Source organism: Rhinolophus ferrumequinum, chromosome 22 (assembly GCF_004115265.2).
Source record: "Rhinolophus ferrumequinum isolate MPI-CBG mRhiFer1 chromosome 22, mRhiFer1_v1.p, whole genome shotgun sequence".
NCBI lineage: Eukaryota > Metazoa > Chordata > Mammalia > Chiroptera > Rhinolophidae > Rhinolophus > Rhinolophus ferrumequinum.
The window spans coordinates 25455952-25479901 of record NC_046305.1 but is presented as its reverse complement, the minus strand read 5'-3'; the positions used below and the strand labels follow the sequence as shown (position 1 = coordinate 25479901).

Here is a 23950-nt window from a genome sequence, read left to right as displayed (position 1 = left end):
TTAAGACATACAAATAATAATCAACATGTAATTATCCTCTTTCCACAACCCTTAATAACCTTAATATATTGCTGCTTTGAAGAGTTAGTACTAGAGCCCAAGTTTGTTATAAAATGCTTATTTCCAAATGTTCTCACCAAAAAAAAAAAGGTAAATACGTGAAGTGATGGATGTGTTCATGTTAATTAAGTCAATGGGGGGAATCCTTTCACAATGTGTACGTATATTATGTAACAAATCATCACCTTACAGTATCTTACAATTTTGTCAATTATACCTTAATAAAGCTGAGAAAAAAAGGCTGATTACTGAGATGGCTAATGCCCAGTATTCAGTATATACTATATAATACTGTCATGCGTCCTGTGGGGAACATGTCCTACTTTGCAGTGGTTCCCAGCATGGGCTTTGGAGTCAGACAGATCTGGGTGGGGCTGCATGTTGTCACTCTCTGCCCTCAAAACTCCAGTCATATGGAACTATATGTAGTTCCCAAAAGCACCGGACTCGCTTCCCTGCTTAGCTTGTTCCCCCTGCAGGATGGCTCTTTCTCCTCCCACTTTCTGCTAACACCTGTTCTTCCAGGCTTCCTCCAAGACTTCCCTGACCCTCAAAACCCACAGCCACCCTCGATGTACACCTATGGTCAGTGTGCTGACATTGCCTTCTTCCCCCTCACTTTAATATTGGCTAGTATTTTTGGGTTTAGCATGTGCTAGTCACAGTGCTTAGTGCTTTATGTACATGATCTCACTAAAATCTCCTAACAATCCTAGGAAATAGGTTTCAATACAGATGAGGAAAATGAAGCTCAGAGAGGGTCAATAACCTGCCCAAAGCCACACAAACACAAGTAGAAGAGCTGGGATTTGAACCCAGGCCTGACTCCAAAACATTTGCACTCCATTGTAAATTTCTAAGGGCTTACAGGGTTGAGCACAGTGAAGACATGTAGTAAGTACTCAACAAATAACAGCTATTATTTTGACCCAATCAGACTGTCAGCCTCTGCAGGGAAGGAACCCCCTGGCACAATACCCCAACCAAGGCTGTCAGTGAGTGAAGAGCAAGGACACTGTGCTGGCTTCTGGAAGATTTACCACAGCACCACTGATTGTTCCTCAAAAAATGACTGATGTGTGTTTTCTATCACACATCTCTGTATTTGAGATGTTTCATTTCTTGTCATACTTTGGCCCCTTTCCACGTCTGAGTAAGGAGGGGGTGGGACTAGAGAGGGACCCAAAAGCAGCTGATGCTGCTTTTTTGATGAGACACAGGAACCACCAACCACCTAAATAAACGTCCTTTTTATTTTACCAAATATAATTTATCAGTTATGTTGACATTTGTCAATTCAGTTATAGTAACTATAAATAATTCTCTTAAGACACATTTTTGTAACTTTTTAAGGATACAAGAGTAAACCAATGTCGCTCCTTGCAGCCAGGCCAAAAGTACATGCAGTTTGTGCAATCAGGGGAAAAGAATCTTCCATGAAAGTCAACTTCATTTTCTTCCCGTCTCGCCCCACAGTCCTCCCTCTGCTTACACACTCAGGGCTGAGGGCACGCCGACCTTCCTGCTCTTTTGGCAAAGGAGGGTGCTCCCAAGTCTCCCAGGGCAGCCTGGTCAAACTCCAGAGATTAGGAAGGGGTAAGTGACTGGACGGGGTAACTGGGGATCACAGGGCACGGCCTCTGGGGCAGAGGAGTTGGTTTTAGTGCCTGTACAAGAAGAGTGTGTGCAAATATGTTTGGAGATGGAGAAAAAGATGAAAGAAAGCCTGAGAGAGGAGCAGAAACAAGCCCAGGCTGGTGTTAATGAACTCTGTTGGACACAACTCCAACTAGATAAACCTCTACAATTCCTTTCAATTCTAAGGTTCTAGACTCCAGAAGATGGTCTGGGTGGAAATGGAGGGAGAGAGAAGAGAGTTGGAGGTATGGGGCAAGTTCTTGGGATGAGGCATGGTGTTTGTCAGAGACAAGATCATTCCCTGGCCTTCCCTAGAGGTGTGCCCTTTAGGTGACAGAGGGGAGGGTTTCTGGGGAGTCTGTGGATAGAGGCTAGGAAAAACTTGCATTCAAATGCCCGTATTTGTATATGTGTGAGTGTGGACAGATCTGTTTGGAATAACATGTGGGTAAGATACAGAGACTCCAGTGTTCTCTCAATCTTGTGCTAGGCAGAGAAAAACAGAGGCAGCTGGTTGATGTCCAGTCTACTAGTTCTGAATCCTCCTTTGCGTGGCTGGTGAGGAGGTGGAGGGTTGGGAAGGTGAGGAAGGGTCATTTAGGGAAATGAACACTGGTTGCGCCATGGAGCTGGGGGCTCTAGCTGTGGTTGGCATTATACAGAAGTGGGGTCTTGAGAGGGAGATCCAGAGGCAAAACTTGGCCTGGTTGATATAAATGCAAATACTTACAGCGAGGAGACTCTCTGCCAGATTGAAAGGAGCATATAGCCTTTATCTGGGGAACGAGATGAGGTTAGAGCTGTGTTTCCCTTACTACCGGCTAGCCTGGCACAGTACGTAATACATAGTAGGCACTCGATAAATATTGCTCAATGAATGTTTCAGACCATGCCTGCAGAAACGCTCCTCTTGGGGAGGCTGTGTATTTGTTAAGTGAATGAATGATGAATGTAGGCAGAAGCCAACAGAAAGGACAACTGGCCTCCATGGCATGACAGAGTGATTTTAGGAAGTGACGGTCTCAGGTGACCACGTGAGTGTGTCCTCAGGAGAAACAGCAGTAGTGAAAACCCCCTGGTTGTCCTCAACCTCCCAACCATTTTCCACATACCCATTCCCGTTCCTAATCTCGGAACCCGACCTGGCAAGCTCTGGGGAAGATAGTGCTTAGAGACAATTAGAGATGCAGGTTGAACAGAGATAAAGAATAGGTCCTCTGGGCCCAGGGAGGATGTAGATCTTGGTAAACCTATGGGTGGACGTGGGTCAGCAAGGAAAACAGGCCACTGCTCATTTCTTCCCGACTGTGACAATCAGTTTGAAAACAGATCGATGGGAGGGGTGGGTGGTGCTTACCAGGCAATCGGGTAAGGGGCATGTACACAATTCAAACAGTCAATCCACTCTACTGTTTTTGAGAGCAGAAGGGCCTAGGTCCAGAGGGCAGAAAACAGGGCTAGGATTATATGGGGCCAAGAGCAGCTGTCTCCTGCCTAGTGCTTTGAAGTTGGTCCATTTCTAGAAAGAGTGTGCGTGTGTGTGCGTGTGTGTGTGTATGAGAGAGAGACAGAGAGAGAGAGAGAGAGAGAGAGAGGAGAGAGAGGAGAGAGAGAGAGAGAGAGAGAGAGAGAGAGAGAGAGAGATATTTATCCCTCTGTTCAACCAAAAAGAAAAAAAGAAAACAAAAACACCAGAGCCCACTCACAAAGGGTTTCTCATTAGGGCCAAGACTAAGTTGGCTAAAGATGTCCCCAGATCCCAGACGGAAACTCCTGCCCCAATCCACCTCACCTGGAGGCACCCACCATGAAATTGCACTTGGTGATTGTCTCAAAAATCTAGTTGTACTGCTTGTCTCAGTCAATCCATCTATTCTGCCTGAATTCTTGCTATACATACTTGGCTCAACGTATAAAAATTCCCATTGAAAATAATGAGAATTCGGTATCAAAGTGAAGTCCTAGAAAGATGTGGGAGTGTGGAATGGACTGGGGGAAGAGGAACAAAAGAAAAAATTCAAAGAGAAAGTGCAGAGGGGTGGGGAGAAGATTGAGTGACCAGGCTAGTCCCCGACATCCGTGTCTCGGTCCCCAATGAGCCAGAGGACATGGAAGCTGAGTGCTAGGAGCCCAGTGCCAAGCAGGTCCCCCAGCGCTGTCAAGTACGGGATGGAGAAGTTGTCAGGGTCCAGGCCCCGGCCCCACATCCAGTGCACCATCCAGTCTGCGATGTACAGGAGAATCAGCACCTGGAGACACAGAAGGGCTCAGTAGGTAGCCATCCCTCTCTCCAGGGGGAGCCAGAGGCCACAAGATCCAACTCATTCATTGCATCACAAGGCTTGGCTGGGACAGCTCATCTTTCCACATGGTGACCTGTGTTCCTCCACCCCATAATTACCACCTAGAGCAGAGGACAGGCAGAATGTGAGCCCTTTGGAAAGGAAGATGCTGTACTTCCCGGTCACACACATTGTTACACTCTGCGCCCAATTTAATAAATGAGGGGCTTCCTAACGGAACTCCTACATGTTGTAGGAATTCAGCCCTCTTGCCTCTAATTCTAGGTCACTCTATTCTCAGGTCACTTCAATTCCTGCCATGTTTGGCTTCTCCAGGAGCCTGGCAGGGGGCTGAGGTTGGAGTTGGCTTTGCAGAGAGATTTCTCTTCGGAGCAGAGTGGAATAAGGACAGTGTTTCAGGCTGCTGCCGGCAGTTGTCTGAGTAACAGCTGATTATCCCAAGCTGGCTTCCTCCTGACCCTTTCCATTCTGCTGTTGTGGGCTCAAAGAATGCAAGTGTGTTTTCATGTTAGTCCTAGCACAATACAATTACCAACAAGTCTGGTCAATAGAAAGCACACAGTGCACAGCAATTCAAAAGACATTGTGGATTATCTGCTGCTTTGATTTATCTGTGCCCTTGTTTCCTTCCACTACTACAGACAATTAAGAACGATCCAGGTTAGAATCTTGATAGTGGGTCCAGGACCAGTAGCATCAACAGCAGCTGAGAGCTTGTTAGAAATGCAGAGTCTCAGGCCCTACCTAGTATCTCCTAAATCAGAATCTGCATTTTAACAAAATTAATGTGCACTTCTAAGATGGAAATGCACTTGACCTAGATACTGTGGGGGAGTGGGCAGGCCTGCATCTTCTATATGCTATGCACCACCCCTGATATTTGGTCTCCCTAAATGACTGCATTTGTGTGAGAATGAAATGGTTTCTGACCGTAAAGCTCCAACACAGTCATTTGGGAGGTTTTACTCTTGACTGTACTTTGCAAAATACTGTGGTATGTAAATTCTGCCCTATGGGGCTCAGATGCAGGAACCAGACACTCTTGGGGGATCCAGAAGCCAGAACTTATACCTATTTTTAGGCAAACTTGGTTGTTCTTCTGTCTTCTCTCCAAGGAGCCAGAGATTCTAGTTCTAGCACCATTCACATTCCCCAATGCCCTCCACACAGCTGCCTTGTAGTCACGTGGCCTTGGCCCTGACCCTGGGTGAGGGCCAGCCCCTCCTTCCCCATAACTTCACACCCTTTCTAGCATCTTTAGAAGAGTCTGAAATAAAGAGTGTAGCTAGGAGGGCTTCAGGCCATGTACCAGGAAGGGAATAACAGCAGCTGTCCCCACATTCCAGCCTCCTGGGCAGGCTCTGGGATACATGGCTGAGAGGAGGGAGCAAAGGATCAGAAAGAACCTTTACAGGGGATAAGTGCCAGGCTCTGGCCCTCCACAGGCCTAGAGAAGAGAGCAGAAGTGAGAGTGTCCCTCAGCGTGTTTGTCACGGGTAATGGAGCCAAGGCTTCTCTTTCCCACGGTAGGCCAAGGGCTAATCTCCAGCCACAGACCCTCCCCTTTCCACCAAGCGCACTTAACCCCCACTTGCAAGGGAATGTGGTGACCTGGGTAACTGCTGCGGGAAACAGCACATGGTTGATTCTCAGCCCGGCCTTTGCCAAGGTGTCCCAACACACAACCTTTCTCAAGGTAGGGGTGAGGGGATGGAGAGATAAGTGATTACCAGTAAGGTCTGGTTAAATAAAATCAGGGTACATCTCTGCAATAGTATAGAATGCAGCCATAAAAAAATCAGGGTGCCCTCTTCTTTACATATTAATGTGCAATGATCTCTGAGACAAATTATGTGAAATAAACAGGGCATGGACAGTGTATATAGTATGTTACCTGTGTGTAAATAAAGGAGGAAAATAAGAAAAATATATGTTTGCTTGTATAAATATGAAATAGCTTGGAGGATATATAAGAAATAGATAACACCAATGGCCTATAAGGAAGACAAATGGATGGCTGGAGAGAGCAGAAAAGAAGACTTTTCACTGAAGTTTCACTATGAACCTTTCAAATTTTTGAGCTACGTGAATGTTCAAAAACCAAATCTATAAAAATTAAAAATGTACTAATAAGGGTGAGCATGGCTATAAAGGGGTAGCATGAGGGAGCCTTGTGGCGATGGAACAGTTACATGTCTTGACTGTGGTGAATCTACACGTGATAAAACTGCACAAAATTACACACACACACACACACACACACACACGAGTGCATTTAAAACTGATGCAATCTGAATGAGCTCCGTGGATTGCATCAGTGCTGATTTCTTGGTTTTGACACTGTACTACAGCTATGCAAGCGATTACCACTGGGGGAAACTGAGTTGACAGCACATGGGATCTCTCTGTACAGTTTTTGGGGCAATTTCCTGTAAATATATAATTATTTCAAAATAAAAAGTTGAAAAAATGTAATTAATACAAGGGAGAGTGTCATAGGATTACAGAATGGCAAGGCTGGACAGCATCCTACAGATTACCTACTTTAGTGGTTTTGACATTTTCCAAGCTGTGAAATCCTTTATTCATATGAAATCTCCTAAGACAGCCCAGCATGCAAAACAGAGCCAAGTAGAGTTCTATGGCCAAAGCCTACTTGCTCAGCACCCCATAACCACCTGCTGAAAACCACCACCTCCTTTCAACTTACAAATGAATCACTGGGCTCAGAGATAAAATTATTAGGTCAAAGTCACACAGTATGTTAGTGACTGTGCTGGAACTACAGCCTGTTCTCCTGAGCACCTGTCCAGTCCCAGAGACAGAGGTGGAGAATGTCTGATGGGCCCAGCCTGGGCCTCCCCTCCCATCCCTGCAAGACAGCCCTGCCCCGTCCCCCACCCGTGTCTCTGCCTGTGCGTACCTGGAGCAGTGCAGCGGTCATGTAGAAGACAATGAAGATGAGTGTGAGTGTGGTGTGCCCGCCCTGCATACAGCTGATGGTGTAGAGGAACACTAGGTGTCCTGGAACCACGAGGAGGAAGAGGACCCGGGCTGAGCGAGAATTCACATCTGGGACCAGGGAAGAGATGGCGTGAGGGGGAGGAGAGGAGGAAATGTGGCCCCAGAGGCCTTTCAAAGTCAGGAGACTCCACGCTACCCTCCAGGGCAGCCCACAGCTGACTGCCTCTCCCTCTTCATCCCATGGTCCTAGCCCCCAGGGGCTCTGCCATCCACAACAACTAGTGCAGCCCAGCAGAGAAGGAGAATCTGTGTATCTGGGCCCAGCTGTTTTTTAAGCAAAGTTCACTGATGGCCCCTCCCTCCAAGGCTGGAAGGGATGTAGGAGGCTGGGATTCTGCCATTACCAGGACTGAAGAAGGTGGTACACGGACTGGGGCAGCGGCGCGGGGCTTGCTCAGAGTTCTCCCCCGGCATTCCATTCATGTGCAGGAAGGTGGAGATGCGGCTGGCCTGCACTGCCACCAGATTGCCCCCAACACCTGCAGAGACACACAAGACCTTAGACATGGGGGGATGGATGAGTGGGGAGGGCATGAGCCATTCACCAGTTCCCAGGAGAAGAGTGAGACATTAAGAAGAAAGACAAAAACACCTCCCTCCCATTCTAGCGAAGGGAGTCTTCCAGGCTCCTCCCATCCTCCCCACTAAGGAGGTGTGGCAGTCCCAAGCCTCTGGTGTGGCTCAGAGTGCAGGAAGGGACATAGGCAGATCTGTGTCCCTGGAGCCTGATTCTCTACCTCTGCAGTGTGTGCACTTGCTGTTGCACACAGTGGAGAGGACGAGGCCATGCCTTACCTCAGGCCCTCTCCAAAGGTCTGAGCAGACCCAGGCACCCAACGCTTATGTACTGGGGCCAGGAATCAATGTCAAGTGTCAGGTTTGAGCCCTGCACTCTGGTGTCTGCTTCCTCACCCAGGAACTATGCTTGTTACTGTTGCCATCCCACCCCAACCTATTCCCTGCTCTCCTCGGTCTTGCTCTGAGCCCTGCGAGACTGACTTCTACAGACTGTCACCCAACCCCCTGTGCTGGCTGCTTCTTACTAGGTTTGTTCAACAGGAGGCACCAGAAGGCAATCAGAGAGGGTGAGAAGATGGGTATTTCCTTCCAGACCCCTCTCTGCGTTATGGCAGTAGCTTACCCCAGAGAGGTAGAGGAGGGTTCTCTCTGCACTCCCCTAACACTATTTCCACCCCTTGACACTTTAGGACTAGGGCTTCCTATCTCTGGGTGCCTCAACATCTCTTGTTGGTCCTTCTGTCCTGCTCCACCTCTGGGAGCAGCCCTTTATTAGTCTTGAACTAACTGAGCTAGATTTTCTTGCCTGCTGTAACCCTGACTGATACACAGCTCCCCAAATCCTCTTCTCCTGCCCTCTCCTTTCCCCCTGGCAGCTGAGGCCAAGACCTCACCATTAATCACAGGTGTGAAGACAGCCATCCCTGCAAAGTTGGGGTCTGAGACAGTCTTGTCCAAGATGAGGCCTCCCACACTATGTAAACACAAAGACAAAACAACATAGAGACCACTGAAGGGTTCTGTTCCAGATGAGAGGCACAGGCCCATCTGGCCTTGGGGAGGACGGGAAGCAAGGTGGCTCCCAGGAGTCCCTCATAGTCCAGTCTTCACCACCATTTGCCAGAACCAGCTGCTGCTTATAACATCCAAACTGGCACAGTGCCCCCCACCTCACCCCCATCAAGCTGCTGGTGCTGGGTCACAGCCGCCTCCAGTACCCACCTCCCAAGTTGGCTACAGGAGTTGCCCACAGGGCAACCTGCGGTTTTGCCTGCTCAGTATTTATTTATCCTTCTGGTAACAGTGCTGAGCTCTTCCTCAAGGAACCAACCACCTTTCTCAAACTCAGACACTGTGACATTCATGTGTCACATTCATGTGACATTGCTTCAATGATGGGTAGGCCCCAGACCCATCCGAACAAGACCATTATATCCCCAAGGCCACAGTGATTGGTTCCAGGATAATCATGTGACTGAAGGAGAGCCAATAAAATTCTATAATGGGACTTTGTGAAACTGTTGAGAGAATCTCTCTCTTCCCAGTGGAATTAGTAAGAGTAAGAAAAGTATAAACCTGGAACCGCAGGCCAGCACAGGGAAAAGCAGAACTGAGAGATGGAGAATAGTGGGGTCCTGATGATATCATTTCTACTCCTGAATCCAGCTGCCCTTTTAGTTCCCTAGGCATTCTGCTTTTCAATGAAACCCATTTCAGATTATTTCTGTCACTTGCAACAGGACATGTGACTGATACACTACTGAAGGCATTCCTCGGGTCTGCGCCCTGCTCCATCTCTCCAGGGCCTAAAAGGCAGTCTGTGGCAAGGTGGAGGAGGGTGGGGCGTGTACCCAGGGCCGAAGCCTACCTGCTGATGGCCATGGCAATGATGACAGGCTCCCAGCCCGAGTACAACACCTCCCTTGTGGCTGGGCTCCGTCGAGCCAGCACCACCCAGACAGGCAGCAGGGCCACGAAGAAGGCACACACCAGCGGGTAGATGTACTGCCAGTCATCTGAGAGCAGCAGAGATCAGAGGAAGGTGAGTACGTGGCTCCCTGCTGCAAGCCTCCCCCTGGCTCAGCCTGTCAATATCCTAGTAGATCAACAGCAATGCCGCAATACATGCCTGTAAATGTATTACCTCATCTGATCCTCACTGTAAGCCCAGGAGGTAGGCGGGGCCAGTCTTTTCCATTTTGTAGATGAGGAAACCAAGGTTGAAAGCTCCCCTGGCTTTTTGGACTCATTTGTAGCAGAGACCAGATTCTAGGGTTCTTGCTTTGATTCTAAGAAATCACTATTTCCCCTCCACCGCTTCATTTTGCAAACAGATTCTAGTCTTTAGTTTCTTTCCTTTACCCCTTCCAGCCTACCCCTCCAAGGGAAGCAAGAATCCACAGGACCCAGCAGGAATATATTTCCCAGATACTTTCTTCCCTGCCCCTGCTGCCTCATGAATTTGAGATAAGCAGTTAGCCTCATCTCTCTAAGGTGAGGAGTTATTACAACTTTATTCCAACAAATAAAGAACACAGAAGAAATGCTCACACATTTGCAAACCCACTACCATCTCTCCCCATCCCACCTAGGAGTCCACCCGGGTCACAACCTCGGTTGCTTCAACCTCACCCAGCTCCAGGTAGAGTCCCCAGCTGATGCCTGAGAGCAGTGCCAAGGTGATGAGGTCGCCCAGGCTGGCAGCAATGGGAGTGGCCACATTGTCTGGGTTGATTCCAATCTTACGAGAGCCAATGATGACCCCAATCATAATCATACCTGGGGAGAAAGGGGGAGAGGCCAGGAAGGGTAAGAAGAGATAAAGGTGTAGAAACAAAAGAGACTGCAGTGCCAGGTCCAGTTGACACCTCTGGGGCAGCCCTCTCTACTCCCTGCCCCTCGCTTCTCTTCCTTACCCAGTACTAGGGAGGCAATGAAGGCTGTGGCCACGCTGCTGGCACAGAGCAGGAAGGCATGTGGGATACTGAAGTGCCCGTCGGGGATCCAGCCAAAGATGACAGCTGCGATGGATGCCAGGAAGCCCACCACTGTGGCCTGCACCTGAGGAGGGAAGTGGTAATTCGGAGAGCCCCGGGATCAGAGAGCTTCTTAGCTGAGGCCACTGAGCACTTGGCCAGACCTCTTCCTGGCCTCCGGCAGCCCCAGGAGGCAGGCTGAGCGGCACTGTCCAGTCCTCCCAAGCAGGAATGATGTCTTTATTTATTTAGTTTCACACCAGACACTAGAACTGGGCAGTGCACGCTGCAGGGGCCCAGGACATGTTACTGGCTGAATGTGCGCCTCTGGGGGTTGGGGTGAAGTTCAACAGTGCCTGAGACTTCAGTCTAGAGACAAGGCCTGGGCCTCAAGGGGGAAGACGCCAGTGCGGTACCTCTGAGACGTGGGACAACGGGGGTCAAGGACGTTTCAGCACTCCTAATCTGATCTGTGGGGACACAAGCCCCCCACAGCACTGGGAGCCGAGAACTGACATTGAGATACTGGGGTCCTCCCCATCCTGGCTGTTTTCCTGGGAAACCTGGGAGAAGCCAGCTCAGCAGGATGCTGGAGCTTCACTCAGGAGCCAGCTGGGGCTGACCTAAGCCTTTCAGATTCCTGACCAAGGAGGATGCTCAACACAACCTCTCTGGTCCCTGATCTCTTACCTGGATGAGGGCCATGTTCCCAGTGATCATCCGCCAGAGCTCCGTGGGTGTGTCCATGTGCCCGATGTTGGCCTGGGAAAGGGAGGACGGGAGCTGGAGCTCCAGGCTGGAAAAGGCCTGCAGCTCCATCCATTAGAACCCTGCCTTGATCAGGAGGCAATACATGTAGCCTAAGACACTGGGACCAGGACATGACCCCCATGGAAACTGAAGAAGGATGGGGGCCTAGAATGAGAGGGAGGAGCTAAAGAGCCTTGCGCTCCTGCAGCTGGGTGGCGGCAGGAAGGGGACTCCCGAGGAAGCCTCTTCTCTCCTCCTCTCAGAATAGCCGCTAAGCAGAGGCAGATTCCATCCTCTGCCCTGCTCACCGGGGCAGCCCATTCCTGCACGGGCTAGAACGAACCGATGGATCCCTGTCTCTGAAGCCAGCTTGCTGTCCTAGAGAAGGAAAGGTCAGCTGCTAGTGTAAGATTGAGGCTGCAAGAGTGTTTAGGAAGGAGTGAGGTGGCACAGGAGGTGGCCAGGAGTGGGGCAAGTTGGGGCAGGCTAGGCTGGCTGCCGCTTATCTTTGGTGCCTTCTCCAGACTTGTGGCCGTGGAGGGATATCCGTGCCACCTGGCTCTCCTGGCCGCCTCAGTTTTATTGCCTCCTGCCTCCCATCCCATGGCCCTGTGTCTGATTCAGCCTCTGAACCATCATGGCTGATCTAAGGGGTTGTGGGAGGTGGGAGTGATGAGCACCCCTCCCTGTCTATTCATTTAAAGAAGAGCCATGGGGGAAAGGGAATGGGATGGGAGGGGGGCTGGGAAGGCCTGGCTCTGCTCCGGCCCAGCTGCAGAGTAGGGCTGGAGATCAGACAAGGCCCCCATCTGTGCAGGTGGAAGGACCAGCGTGATGCTTGCCTGTCAAAGCTGCACAAACAGTCACGAGGCGGGTTGCGAAGCAGGAGGTGGGGCAAGAGTCCAGGGACGGCTGGGACATCCAGAAACTGAGCCTGGGAACCACTCAGGGCAGGGAGCCCCTGCCAGGAGTAGGACACCCGGACCGGGATCTCCTTACACCTTCCCACCCCAGCCCCACACTCCAGGCCTGGGCAGTTGAGAAAGGCAGTAGTGATCTCCCAGCCTGACTCTGTGCTGCCTGGATTCCTCTGTGTGCCCCACTCCGCCCAGCCCGGATACTCACTGCGGTGGACAGCCTTGAAGCCAGGGTCATTTCCAGGTTCCCCTTAAGCCCCAGCAGTGCAGGCACCAGGATGAAGACCTCCGTCACCTTCTGGAAGACGTCCCAGTGCTACAAGGTGAAAACAGAACCCAGGAATTTCAGTGTCCCAAGGGGATGGTATCAAAGTCAAACAGATAGTCTGGGATCAGGGGCTTGAGGAGGAAACGGAATCAGCAGGACTGACCACATCAGCCACCTTTCCTCCAAGAACCTTGGAATCAAACCAAGCCCATGGTGCGCCAAACAACACTGCCCCCCTTCCTGCCACTCAGAACAGGAGAGACCTAGAGGGTCTCTTCTAGTCAGGAGACCCTAGCCTGGCTCTACTTCCTCTTCCTGCTTTTTGGAGCCAGGGCAAGGAGCATAGTGAGGACCCACACACAGCTGAATCACCCCCAGGTGGCTTACACCCCAAAACTCCTTTGAGATCCCCCATCAATTTGCAATCTCCAACCCCTTTGCCTTTAGTCCATTTTCTCTGTGGCCTCAGCCTTGGGAGGTGTTGTCTCAGCTGTTGAGAGCTGGGCTCCACGGGGCTGAGGAGATTAGAGTTTGTTTGGTTTCTATCTCTAAGGGCTTTGGGCCTCAGCCATAGCAATTTTCCTTCTGAACAGGCTGTGAATTAAGACTGGGGCCCCCAAACCTCGGAAAGCTGGTCTGCAAGAGGCTTCTTATCCCTCCTTTGCACTCTCTTGCCCCAAACACCTGCCCCCACCTCTCAGCTAGGAGAGGCAAGTGTAGCCCCCGCAGGAAGAGCACTGGGCTGGAAGCCAGGAGACATGGGTTCTAGCCCCAAGAACTCTCCTACCAGTTCCCTCAGTGAACATCTAGTAAGTAGGCTAAGTGCTCTCTGTGCATTTTCCATTTCATCCTTTCAACAACCCAGTGGGGTAAGGGCTATTTTTATCCCCATTTTGTAAATGAGGAAACTGAGGTTCAGAGAGTACTACATTCACTAGTGCTGAGAGGGAAAAATGTAGGAGCCAGGATTGGCTATTTAAAAGCTACTTTAGTTACAATTGAGACTGAAGACTTGCAAGAAAGGCTGGGATTGAATCTCCCTCACTGGTGGAGATGTGGGTTCCTATATTTGTTCCTTTGTTTTAAGAATGGAAAGCCTTCAGGTTTGGAGAGGGAAGAGGAGGCAGGTGGCCAGGCTGAAGTACAGAGGCTGATTAGGGTATCACAAAGGGCTGTGATGTGCTAGGTCACCGGACTGAGAGCCTGAGGTCTCCTACAAGAGACCACAGGGAAGGGCCTCAAGATCCTGACTGTAAAATGTACGATCCAGGGGCCAGATCAGATGGTCTCTTGAGGCAATTCCAGCACTGACACTCTATAGTTAAGGATGAGCAAGGCTGCAAATCAAACCTGCAGTGAGATATCCCTCACATCCATTAGCATGGCTACTATGAGAAAAACCCAGAAAATAACAAGTGTTGGCAAGGATGTGGAGAAACTGGAACACTCAAGCAGTTAGTGGGAATATAAAATGGTGCACTCACTATGGAAAACAGTATGTCGGTTCCTCAAAAAATTGAAAATAGAATCTATCATATGATCCAGCAATCTCACTTCTAGGTATGTATCCCAAAAATTGGAAGTAGGGTCTCAAAGAGATATTTGTATACCATGTTCACAGCAGCAATATTCACAACAGCCAAGAGGTGGAAGCCACCCAAGTGCTCATTGATGGATGGATGAATAGAGAAGCAAAATGTGGTTATAAATACAATGGAATATTATTCAGCCTTAAAAAGGAAGGATATAATGTCACGTGCTACAACATGGATGAACCTTAAGGACATTACACTAAGCGAAATAAACCTGTCACAAAAAGACAAATACTGTGTGATTCCACGTATATGAGGTATCTAAAGTAGTCCATTTCTTAGAGATAGAAAGTAGAATGGTTGTGCCAGTGCTGGGGGGAGGGAGAAAAGGGGACTTAGTGTTTACCAAGGACGGAGTTTCAGTTTTGCAAGATGAACATGTTGTGGAGATCGATAGTGACGGTGGTAGTATAACAACGTGAATGTACTTAACATTACTGAAGCATATATTCAAAAATGGTTAAATGATAAAATTCACATTATGTGCTTTTAACCACAAGTAAAAAAAAAAAGATGAACAAGGATATTAGAGGTGGCTGGGGCCAGGGATAGAGACCAGCAGAGGCTGGACCTTGTGGGGGTCCTAGAAGACAAGGAGCTCTCTTTTCTCGTCAGAGTTCCTTCTGTGTGTATGTTTGGGGTGGGACCCTGGGCAAGGGTGCATCTCATCAGGGCTTGGAGTATACCCTCACCTGGGCTTTTGGCCTGGCCCCTCACAGGTGAAGGGCCTAGGACTGTTTAGGGAAGCCCCACTCTTAAGACTAAGGATGGAAAAGAAGCCCCCTATCCCGCCCCCTTGTCTCCCAACAACAGTTGCTGAGCTTTCAGGCACCCATAGGAAGAGCCAGCCCCTTCCAAATGGAAGGATGCGAATCCCTCCTCAACCCTAGGGCCCTCAGAGAGAAGGCAGCCCCAGTGAGCCTCAGCTGCCCTGGAGGGACTCAGGGACTATTACTCTTGGATGCTGGTGTACACGGCTGAGGTTCCAGCTCCCTGCAGGCCCAGCCTTACTCTGCTTTGCCTCCTCCTTCCTCACCTCCACTGGACAAGCTGCTCCAGAGAGGGAAGAACTCTTCTCTGCTCCCCTCCCTTCAGGGGGGTGACTGACTGTGGGCTTTCAAAGCTCCTCTCTGAGCACAGCTTCCTGTCTCCTCCCCACCGCTAACCATCTGCCCCTCCCAGTTTCCCAGCTGCCAGCTCTGTGAAAAGCTTAGTTTTCCAGGTAGGCGAATATAGTGTATATGTACTGGCTGAGTGAACAAGCCCAGAAAGAATTATTCCAAGTGTATGCAAGTAATAGTTTCTGAACTGCTTCTAAGGAATATTGTTTGTCTTTATGATTGTTTAAGAAAAAACAATGTGTGAAGCTCAGCTAAACCTCTCTGGCTGTCACTATAGTAATCCCTAAATCCCTCCCCTTTTAACTACACAAGGACCTAGAAGGTGTGGGGTTTTAGTAGCGCTAACATGAGAGACATACAGGCAAGAAGAACAAACAGCCACAATAACAGCCCTTATGCAAGTCTTCCCAACCCACACATAACACAGCCTGAATGCCAGCCCAGCGAAGCTCTGAGTTGGCACTTGGGTCAGAGCAGCCAATTCCTACACACATACTTTCTTCACCCACAAAGCCCTCTCAAAGATGCAGCTCAGGTGGGGGAAGCCTCTGACCCGCTCACACATCCAGGGCTCTGGGAAGAGATGCTGGCAATGTGGAAGCAGCCCAGAAACACGGTGGCCCTGAGGTCAGGAGTGAGTAGTATATGACAGGGGCAGACAGAGTGTGTCCTTCCTCGTTGGGCCTAATTCAGGCCCATCCTGTTCATCCTGGCTGGGAGTGCCTGCCCCTGAAGGCAAATCCGTCAGCCCAGCTGTCAGCCAAATCTTCACCCACGCCTTCCTACTCTGCTGGGGATAGAACAAGGCCGTTCCAGGAAGCACAGCCCCACTTGGTGGGGGCAGGGCATCTACACATTTCACTGCTTCTCAGAAATGCAGCTCCTCTTCCTGTTCTTTCTCTGTCATTGGCAGAGGTAAGGAAGGGTTCATTGGTCCCTGCTATTCTGGGGGTGAGGGATGAGACTGCCCACCCCACACTCAGAAATGACCCTAATTCAGAGCAATCACCCTAAGTGTCCCACTTCAGTGCTCTGCCAGTACCTCCTCCCTGTCCTTCCATCCCTCACCTCCTCCAGCTTCGTACACTGACCCCAGCCTGCTTGGAGTGTTCTGTCCTGAGCCTTCTTCCCCTCCAGGAGGGTAGCAGCAATAGGGAAGGAAGTCAAAGCTGGGAAGTTAGAGTCAAGACATTTAAGAAGACTGAAATCTCTAGAGATGAGCTCTAATCATAGGCTGTGGGAGAACCTGGGAAGTGGGGCTGAAGTTGACCTTTCAGATCAGATTAGAGTAAACCCAGCCTTCAGCTGTCTGAGCCCTGCTCCAACCCCACAGGTATCATCTGGGTGTCCAAGGAGAAGGGCCCCAGGGCAATGCCAGGATATAGAGAGGTGTACAAAGTGTGAGAAAGGGCTGGTCAAGTGAGACAGACCCTAAGTGTCCTGCCCAGGAATGTCCGCAGCCACAGGAACAGGCCAGACAGGAGAGAATGCCTCTTTCCTAATCCACTTTTGCCCAAGCCCATGCTTGCCATCCATTTTCATTTTTGTATCTGCTCCTATATACATAACAGGTACAGAAGCTTGAGGAGGAGGTGCTTGGGGGAGAGAGGTCTACTTTCCTTGGGATCCTCAGCAAGTGAGCAGTGAGGTCCAGTAAAATAAGGACTTAGGAGTCCCACCTATCCTAACACAGCTGGGAATTCCAATGAAGGTCGGCACACTACCTCCTGCCACCCCTATTCCTCAAAAGGCTGACAGTAAAAGGGAGTGAGACAGCCTGTAGCAGCCAGGACCAAATGAGGGGGTGGGACATAAGGCGTCCGCAGCATACAGGCTCCCATATCCCAACCCCCTTCAGTACCGACATAGGGCTCAATCCTGCTTTCCCTCCCTAATGCTGCGGTAACTTTCAGCCACAGTGGAGAAATTGGAGCAGATCGCAGTCCATTTATCCTTTTCCTACTTTTGGCCAGTACGCCAGCCCCTTATCTCACTGTAGAGCTGGCTGTACACAGCGAGTGGCGAGGAGGGCAGGTAAGGGGAGACAGAAATGGGGCTTCCAGGAAGAGACGGTCTTCTGCAGTAGAGGGGAAAGATGGGGGGTCCTGGGCCAAGAAAACACCTGCACCAACATGGACTTCTGCTCAATTGCTCTGAGACACCGGGGATATTCTACAGCCACCTCCTCCAGATGGCCCCAGGCTCTTATGTACTCCCAGACTGCCCAGTGAAGGCCAACTTAGCTTGTGGAGGGGGAATGCACGTGTGAATCCTTAGAAATCATCCTGCTTTTCCTGAATCTGAGATTGTCAGCAGCCCCTTTCCCTCCCCTAGATGTGGATTAAGAAATCTCCCTGTGGTCCCATGTCCTGGTCTTTCTGCATCTACTCCCTCCTGTGATATGACTGCAGCCATCTGCAGGGCCTGCTCCAGCCCAGCCGCGGCAAGGAGGTGTGGGGGGCGGGGCACAAGGACAGCCCAGCCATTGTCATCCATACCAACTGGACCTAGCTTTGTGGCGACCTTAAGTGCCACACCAAGGCAAATACTGGCCCTCTGTTGGCATGTTGGGCAGGATCCAAATGTTCTCCACCTAAATCTCTTAATGTCTCAAGCTTGTGGGGTGCAGTGGGGGTGGGGCAAGATGTCAGAAGCCTTTTCCAGCTCTAAAATTCTGAGTGTGTGGGATGGGGGTGGGGGGTGGGGGAGCTCTAAGAATTTTGTCCTTGCTCACTTTAGAATATAACTCCAATTGTTCCAGATTTCAGTCTACCCTGTTCTTCTGGGGAATTAAAGAGAACAGACCCAGAGTCTTTAACTAACTGGCAGACCCCGGCCATAGTGAAGGCCATAGAGGTCAAAGGCACAGGCTCTAAATCAGATGACCTGGGACAAGCTACTTAATCGCTCTAGGCCATAGGTTCCCTAGCTACAAAATGGAGATGACTGTGGTTCCTACAGAGGAGCCCAGCAAATGCTCCCCATATCTATATTATCCAGAAAACAAAACAACCCTCTCCTAGTTCACCACCGGACCCTGGTTCTATACCCCTTTGTAGGCACCAAACCAGAACTCAAAAACTCTAAGAGTCAAGGCCATGGGAAAGGGATGGAAGAGGTGGAGAAACTGCTATCTAAGTCTCATTTCTCCCCCTCCCATTACCCCTACTCGCTGCCCTAGGAGAAGAGGCAGCCATGGGAGAGAGGAGGAACCCAACACCGGCATTCCCAGCTCCAGGCTGGCTTCCTCACCTGCATGAGAAACAATCTTCAAGGTAACAGGTTAGGGGTGAGAGGAGGCAGTACAAGGCACTTTGGTGTGACGAAAACAACATCCTCATTAGCTACCAAAGGTGCAGGGTTCTCCTGAAGGGCTCAAGTCAAAGGAACCACCTAAAACCCACCACCCTCAGTGCCCTAGGACATGAGCATGGTGAGACCTGCCAGTAGGACTCTGCATCACTGCACGCATTGTTTATAGCAGGGGTGTCCAAACCGTTTTCAACGTTTTTCACCAAGGGCCATATGCGGTAAAGTACACAAACAGCCGGGCCACTCACTCGAGGTGAAGTACGTATTGCCTCACCTGGTTTATTTAAGTAAACTAAATATATTTTTGGAATTTGCTGTGGGCCAATTAACAATGGATCATGGGCCGCAGTTGGCCCGCGGGCCGCAGTTTGGACACCCCTGGTTTATAGGGTTGGCTTGGCATGGAGGAAGAGATGCTGAGCTCCAAACCCCCTGTGAGATTTCATGGTCAGGGACACACGGGGGGGGAGGGGGGACTCTGAAAGGGCTCCTGTATTTCTCCAAGTACCGAGGATAGAGCCCAGTACTCAGCAGGAATTTGATACTTGCTAATGTTGTCTTGCTAATGATTAACTTAGATAAATCCGGCATCTTCATAAAGCTCTGCGTGCCTTATTGTGCTTCAAATACTTTTCTCTAGAAAGACTTTCATTCTCTCTTGGACCTGGAGGTTCTGGGTAAGTCCTAACCCACAATATGCTAACATAGCATATACTTGGCTCTTATCTTCTACGACCTGCCAATTCTTATCCTTAATTCTACCCAGTAGCCTCAAAAAGAGCCCTCTTTGCCAAGGGCAGGTTCATGAAGACAGCTAAGGAGCAAAGAAGACAGTTCTGCTCAGGCCTGGTTACATTTTGTCCCCATTTATGTCACATAATTAGCATTTCTAGGTCTAATCATGCCCCCAATCTCCTCCGCCCCAAACATTCATCAGACAGCATGTGCCCACCTCCATTCCCCAAGGAGATCGTGCCAAGGTTACAGGCAGATAAGCAAAACAAAATGCCTTTAAGAAACTTCTCACTAATTTGAGACCCTCTTGGCAGCCAGACAAATTCCTGCCCAGCAGGGGGATGGAAGGGAGACTTGAAACTGAGCTTTCTACTATGTGTATCCTAGAAACCCCAAGTAAAGGGAAAAGAAAGCCTAAAGAGGAGACCAATCTAAATGTCTACTGCTGAGCCAGGCTCAGTAGGAATGCCCAGGAGGGATGGCAGGCAATCACCCCATTCCATCTCTCCTCTTCCAAGCCTGAACTCTGGAACTAATTCTGCTTCTGTTAAGCAATATTGCCCTGACCGTGTCCCTGGGGCTACTGGGCTTCCTCGAGGCTTCTGTAGAAAGTAACTAGACCAAGAAGAAACCGAGGACATGATTCAAAGGGAAACAGTATTCCAGGAAGCAGCAGCTGCTTCTGACAGGGAGGTGGAGAGAAAGCTCCAAGAGTCAGTTTCCTAGGAGGAAAGGTGGCCCCAGGTTCACGGTCAAGAGCTGCCCGACCCAGGTCCTACCTGCACGATGTCCAGCACCATTCCCGCAGCCACAGTCCCGAAGCCTGCCAGGAGGAAGGGAAACAGCACTTGCAGCCCGATGGAAAAGGAGGTCTCCTTGAGCGGGGAGGGTGGTGCGGGGCCACGGTCTGTGCTGATGTCGTCACTTTCATTGCTCTGGCTCCCGTTCTCCAGCAGGGCGTCCTCCTCCCGAACCCCCTTGGCGTTGGCCCGAGACTCAATCACCACCACATCTACCCCAGCCCCATCAGGCCCCAGGAACTCAGAGGTCTCAGCCAAGGGCTCTCGTCCGGGGCCATCTGAAGAGCAGAGTGAGGCAGCAGGGCCAGTCCCGTTCAGCTGGTGGACGTCCTTCGGCTCCGACTTAGAGGACATGACGGGAAGGGAGGAGGGAAAAGGGGAAATTTCCTCTCTTTCTCCTTTTTTTTGTTTTGCTTTCTCTCTCCCTTTCTAACTCAGGAAAGAACTTAGTCTTGGGGTGAACCCAGGCTTGGGTGCCGTAGGACCTCTTCCCACGGCTCTCTGCTCCTACCAGGCTCTATAAAAACTGATCTACTGACAGGCAGCCCCATCAAGCACTGAAGCCGCAAGCTGGAGGGAACCAGCAACTCCTCACCAGACCCCACAGTCAGCCACTAGGGGTGCAGATGCCTGACTCCCGCCGGCCAACGCTGGGCTGGGGGGAAACTTATCTGGCCTCTTATCTTCTTTGGTTCTCAGCAACAGGCTCCTCAGAGCAGAGGGCATCCAGAGTGGAAGAACCCAGCCAAATCTGGGGTGCCCTCTGAGGTGGCCCTTCTTTCATGAAAAGCAGCTTGAGGGCAAGTCTTTTAGAAGGCAGCCTGGCCTTGGACCTGCGGCTCCTTTCCACACCTCTGGCCCCGCTCCTTAAGCTTCGCACAGCTCCTTGGGCTCTGCTGGTCCCAGGGCAATGTCTGCCGTCTTCCCTTTATCTTCCAGAGATTTCCTTCCTTCTGGGGAAGATCTTGTACCTCCCAAAATTGCTGGTCCTTCAAGTCACGAGAACCTGTATGGAACACCTTATGTGGGAAGGAAGAAGACAAGAAAAAGGGAATGTTATGATATAGCAAACGACAACTCATACTGGGAGGCATCAAGGCAGGCACAAGGCAGCCATAAAGAGTTTGCTGTTTGCCACCCTTTTCCACTAAAATTATCCATTCCCGTACTGTGACATCTGGAGGCCCAGCAGGTGCTATCCCCGTCATCCTCCCAACCAGCAACCCACCGCCCCACAGGGATCACCACACTGGTCAGCAGCCTGGGATGGGGAAGATGCTGTGCAGGAGACCTTGTATTGTCTTCTCAGCAACGGGGGTGGGCAGGGATGTCTGGGGGAGAATTATTCTTGAATGCCCATTAAAAACCTGGGATTATTTAGGTGTGGTCTCCCAGTGGGGTCAGTTACAAATTCTGTCACAAACTTCCCGCCACAAAGCCACCCCACTGTAGAATATGATTGTTTACAGTCAAAAGACAGCCACGGAGTGTGAATAAACAGGGATAATATGATCACTGAGGGAAGGTCCCCAGACCTCCAAGCACCCTAGCCCCTGAGAAAAAAAATAGGAGGACTCCCTGGGCAATAGGGCAAGCCTGCCAGACCAAGGCCAAGAGCCAGAGGCCTACCCACTCCTGCCCTTGAAAGTCAACAGTGTTACAAAAAGCTCAGACGCTGGCTGACTGGGATCCAGGCCTCTGTCTTTCTGTCTTTATCCGCCACCCTCCCCCCCGCCCCCCCAGCTCTGGGCCCTGTGAGCTTGTCAGATAGGACAAGGGAGTTATCTCAGTTTGAAGAGAAAGACGGTAAAACTACCGGTTATTATGCACACATTTCAGTTCCCTAGGTTCGCCCTGTTCCCCAGGGTTACCGAGACTTGGATATACTGGAATTCTTAAAAAACAAAAAACAAAAGCACCAACTAAAAAAAATAAAAAATAAAACAAAGCAAAACAAAAAACAAAACAGCATTAGCCAAAATGCACTTGCTCCCTGGCTGTAATGACTCCACTTTTCTTGCCTAAAGGAAAATCCAGGCCTTGATCCCATTCTCTTCCATTTCACCAGAATAGCTCTTACAAGTAAAAAACAATTTTAAAGAGAATTTTCAGAGGTTAAATGAATAGGTCCTTAAGTATTCCAAACACACACAATTAATCAACACCAATTTGGGAAAGGGTGAGGCAAATTCAAGTAACTGGCCCATGGGGATTGTTTTCTCTTTCCATCAACTCAAGTCACCAGGACTCCCTTTTCCACTCTCCTTCAACCCAGTCCTGTGGTTCTTTCAAAGACCCTCACTAGATATCCTGGAGGAAACCTGTGAGCAGGAAAGAGTCCTACTGTTCCTGTGCCAGGAAAGTTTCTGAGTCTGCTAAAAGTTGACCCTCTTTCCTCCTCCTGTCTTCTAGGCAGGCCACCTCACCTGACAGGCGACTGGCAGGAATAGAAGCCAGTCTCTCACACCACTCCCAGTAAAGAGAGTTCGGATGGGCCTAAGGCCCTGGGATGAAACAAACAAAACGGAACCAGGGTGCCCTGAGGAGGGGACACAAAAGACCTGTTTTACTAACCCCAAACCCAGGGAGGGGGAGAAGTAACTGGGTGGCCTCCCCCGCCTCTCCCCAACTCAGACTCAGCAAATGCGCTGCGCGCCAGGGCTCCCGCCCTCCGCCACCCACCCGCCCCACACCCAACACGACTGACCTGCCTCTCGCTTGGGAGGAAGGGGGGCACCTGGCGAGTGGCAGCAGGGGCCCGTGGTCTCGGGAGGTGCAGGGTTCCCCCTCTTCTCATCACTCCTCTTCCTCGGCAGTCCGCCTGGACCCCTCGCGTGCCCCCCCACACCCCCAGCAAAGGCGAGCGTTCAAGCCGCGACCCCCGGCTCGCTACATTTCGCCTCTGCGTTACAGCGAGGCCGCTGCTCTGGTTCCACGAGGGGGAGGTGGCCGGGGAGGGCAGGATAAACCGCCTCGGGCCTGAGCGGGGGCGACTCGGTCGGGGGACTGTGGTGCCGAGCTCACTGGCCCCCAATCGCTTGTGGCCCGCGGAGTCAGGCTCGACTGGTTGGCTGCTAGTGGCAAACGTGATCTGGGGCAGAGTGGGTGGCACCCCCCCCATCAAAAATAGATTTTGGATGGACAACTGCAGCGGCCAATCGGGGACGGAGGAGGGGGCGGGCTTCGTCTCGTTCGGCCCTTTTCCTTCGCTTTGTGCCCGGAGGCGGGGCGCCGGGGAAACACTGTGCGCCGGGTGACGGGAACGGGGAGCCCGCGGTTCCGCGGCGCGACGATCGCGCGGGTCCCAGCGCCCCTCGGTCAGCGGCCCGGGTTCCCGCTGCCCGATGATCGTCGCGCGGTGCCATCTCCCTCGGGCCCGCCCGCCGCGCCTGGAGCCTCCCTTGCCCGCGAAAGGCTTGTGCGCCTGTGCACGGCTGCTCTGGCATCTTGAGTTGTTTCCTTGAGCCTCTGGCCTTCGGGAAGAACGGGATAGCTCCCTGTAGAGCCCGCGGGCTCCAGCAGCCATCCTGTGCTCTTTCCCCTCGCTCCATACTCGAAAAGAACTGTCCCTACCTTGTACTTGGTCACGGCCCCTCTCCGGCTGTTTCGTCACTTGGCGCTTCCGCCAGATCCGGCGTTCCTCTAAGCAGATGGCTCGGTCCCGACGGAACCGGCCTTAATAAAGTCGCGGCCTTGAAAGGGGTGAGGATGGGCGGGTGGGAGGGAAAGAGGTCAGACTCACGCCTGGGGCCCCACAGGCACCACCTGAGGTCAGGGCGGAGTGGAGCCTGGCTTCCCGTGACCCACAGATCCTGGTGGTAGCATGGGGAGAGATGTCTCCATCCCCGGCTAAACGAAATCCAACTTTCCCTGACGCACCTTGTGGGATCAAAGAGGGGTGTTCCCATCTCGCCTTTTGCCACTTCCTCCCTGGGG

At 51.1% G+C, this 23950-nt stretch overlaps 1 protein-coding gene across 2 annotated transcripts; it reads right to left on the bottom strand.

Moving 5' to 3' along the window:
* Positions 1-1295: 1295 nt before the first annotated feature.
* Positions 1296-23680, bottom strand: SLC41A1 (solute carrier family 41 member 1). 2 transcript variants are annotated; one of them, XM_033092131.1, is made up of 11 exons: positions 23588-23680; positions 19994-21033; positions 12395-12502; positions 11210-11281; positions 10460-10604; positions 10176-10322; positions 9412-9559; positions 8438-8517; positions 7370-7504; positions 6925-7073; positions 1296-3947 (listed from the first exon to the last, which is right to left on the bottom strand). In XM_033092131.1, exons 2-11 carry the CDS (start codon positions 20366-20368, stop codon positions 3762-3764), a joined length of 1545 nt encoding a protein of 514 aa, XP_032948022.1. In that variant the 5' UTR covers positions 20369-21033; positions 23588-23680; the 3' UTR covers positions 1296-3761. The 2 variants fall into 2 exon arrangements, with proteins under 2 accessions (XP_032948022.1, XP_032948020.1); XM_033092129.1 differs by lacking the exon at positions 23588-23680 and adding an exon at positions 22722-23115.
* Positions 23681-23950: the final 270 nt, after the last annotated feature.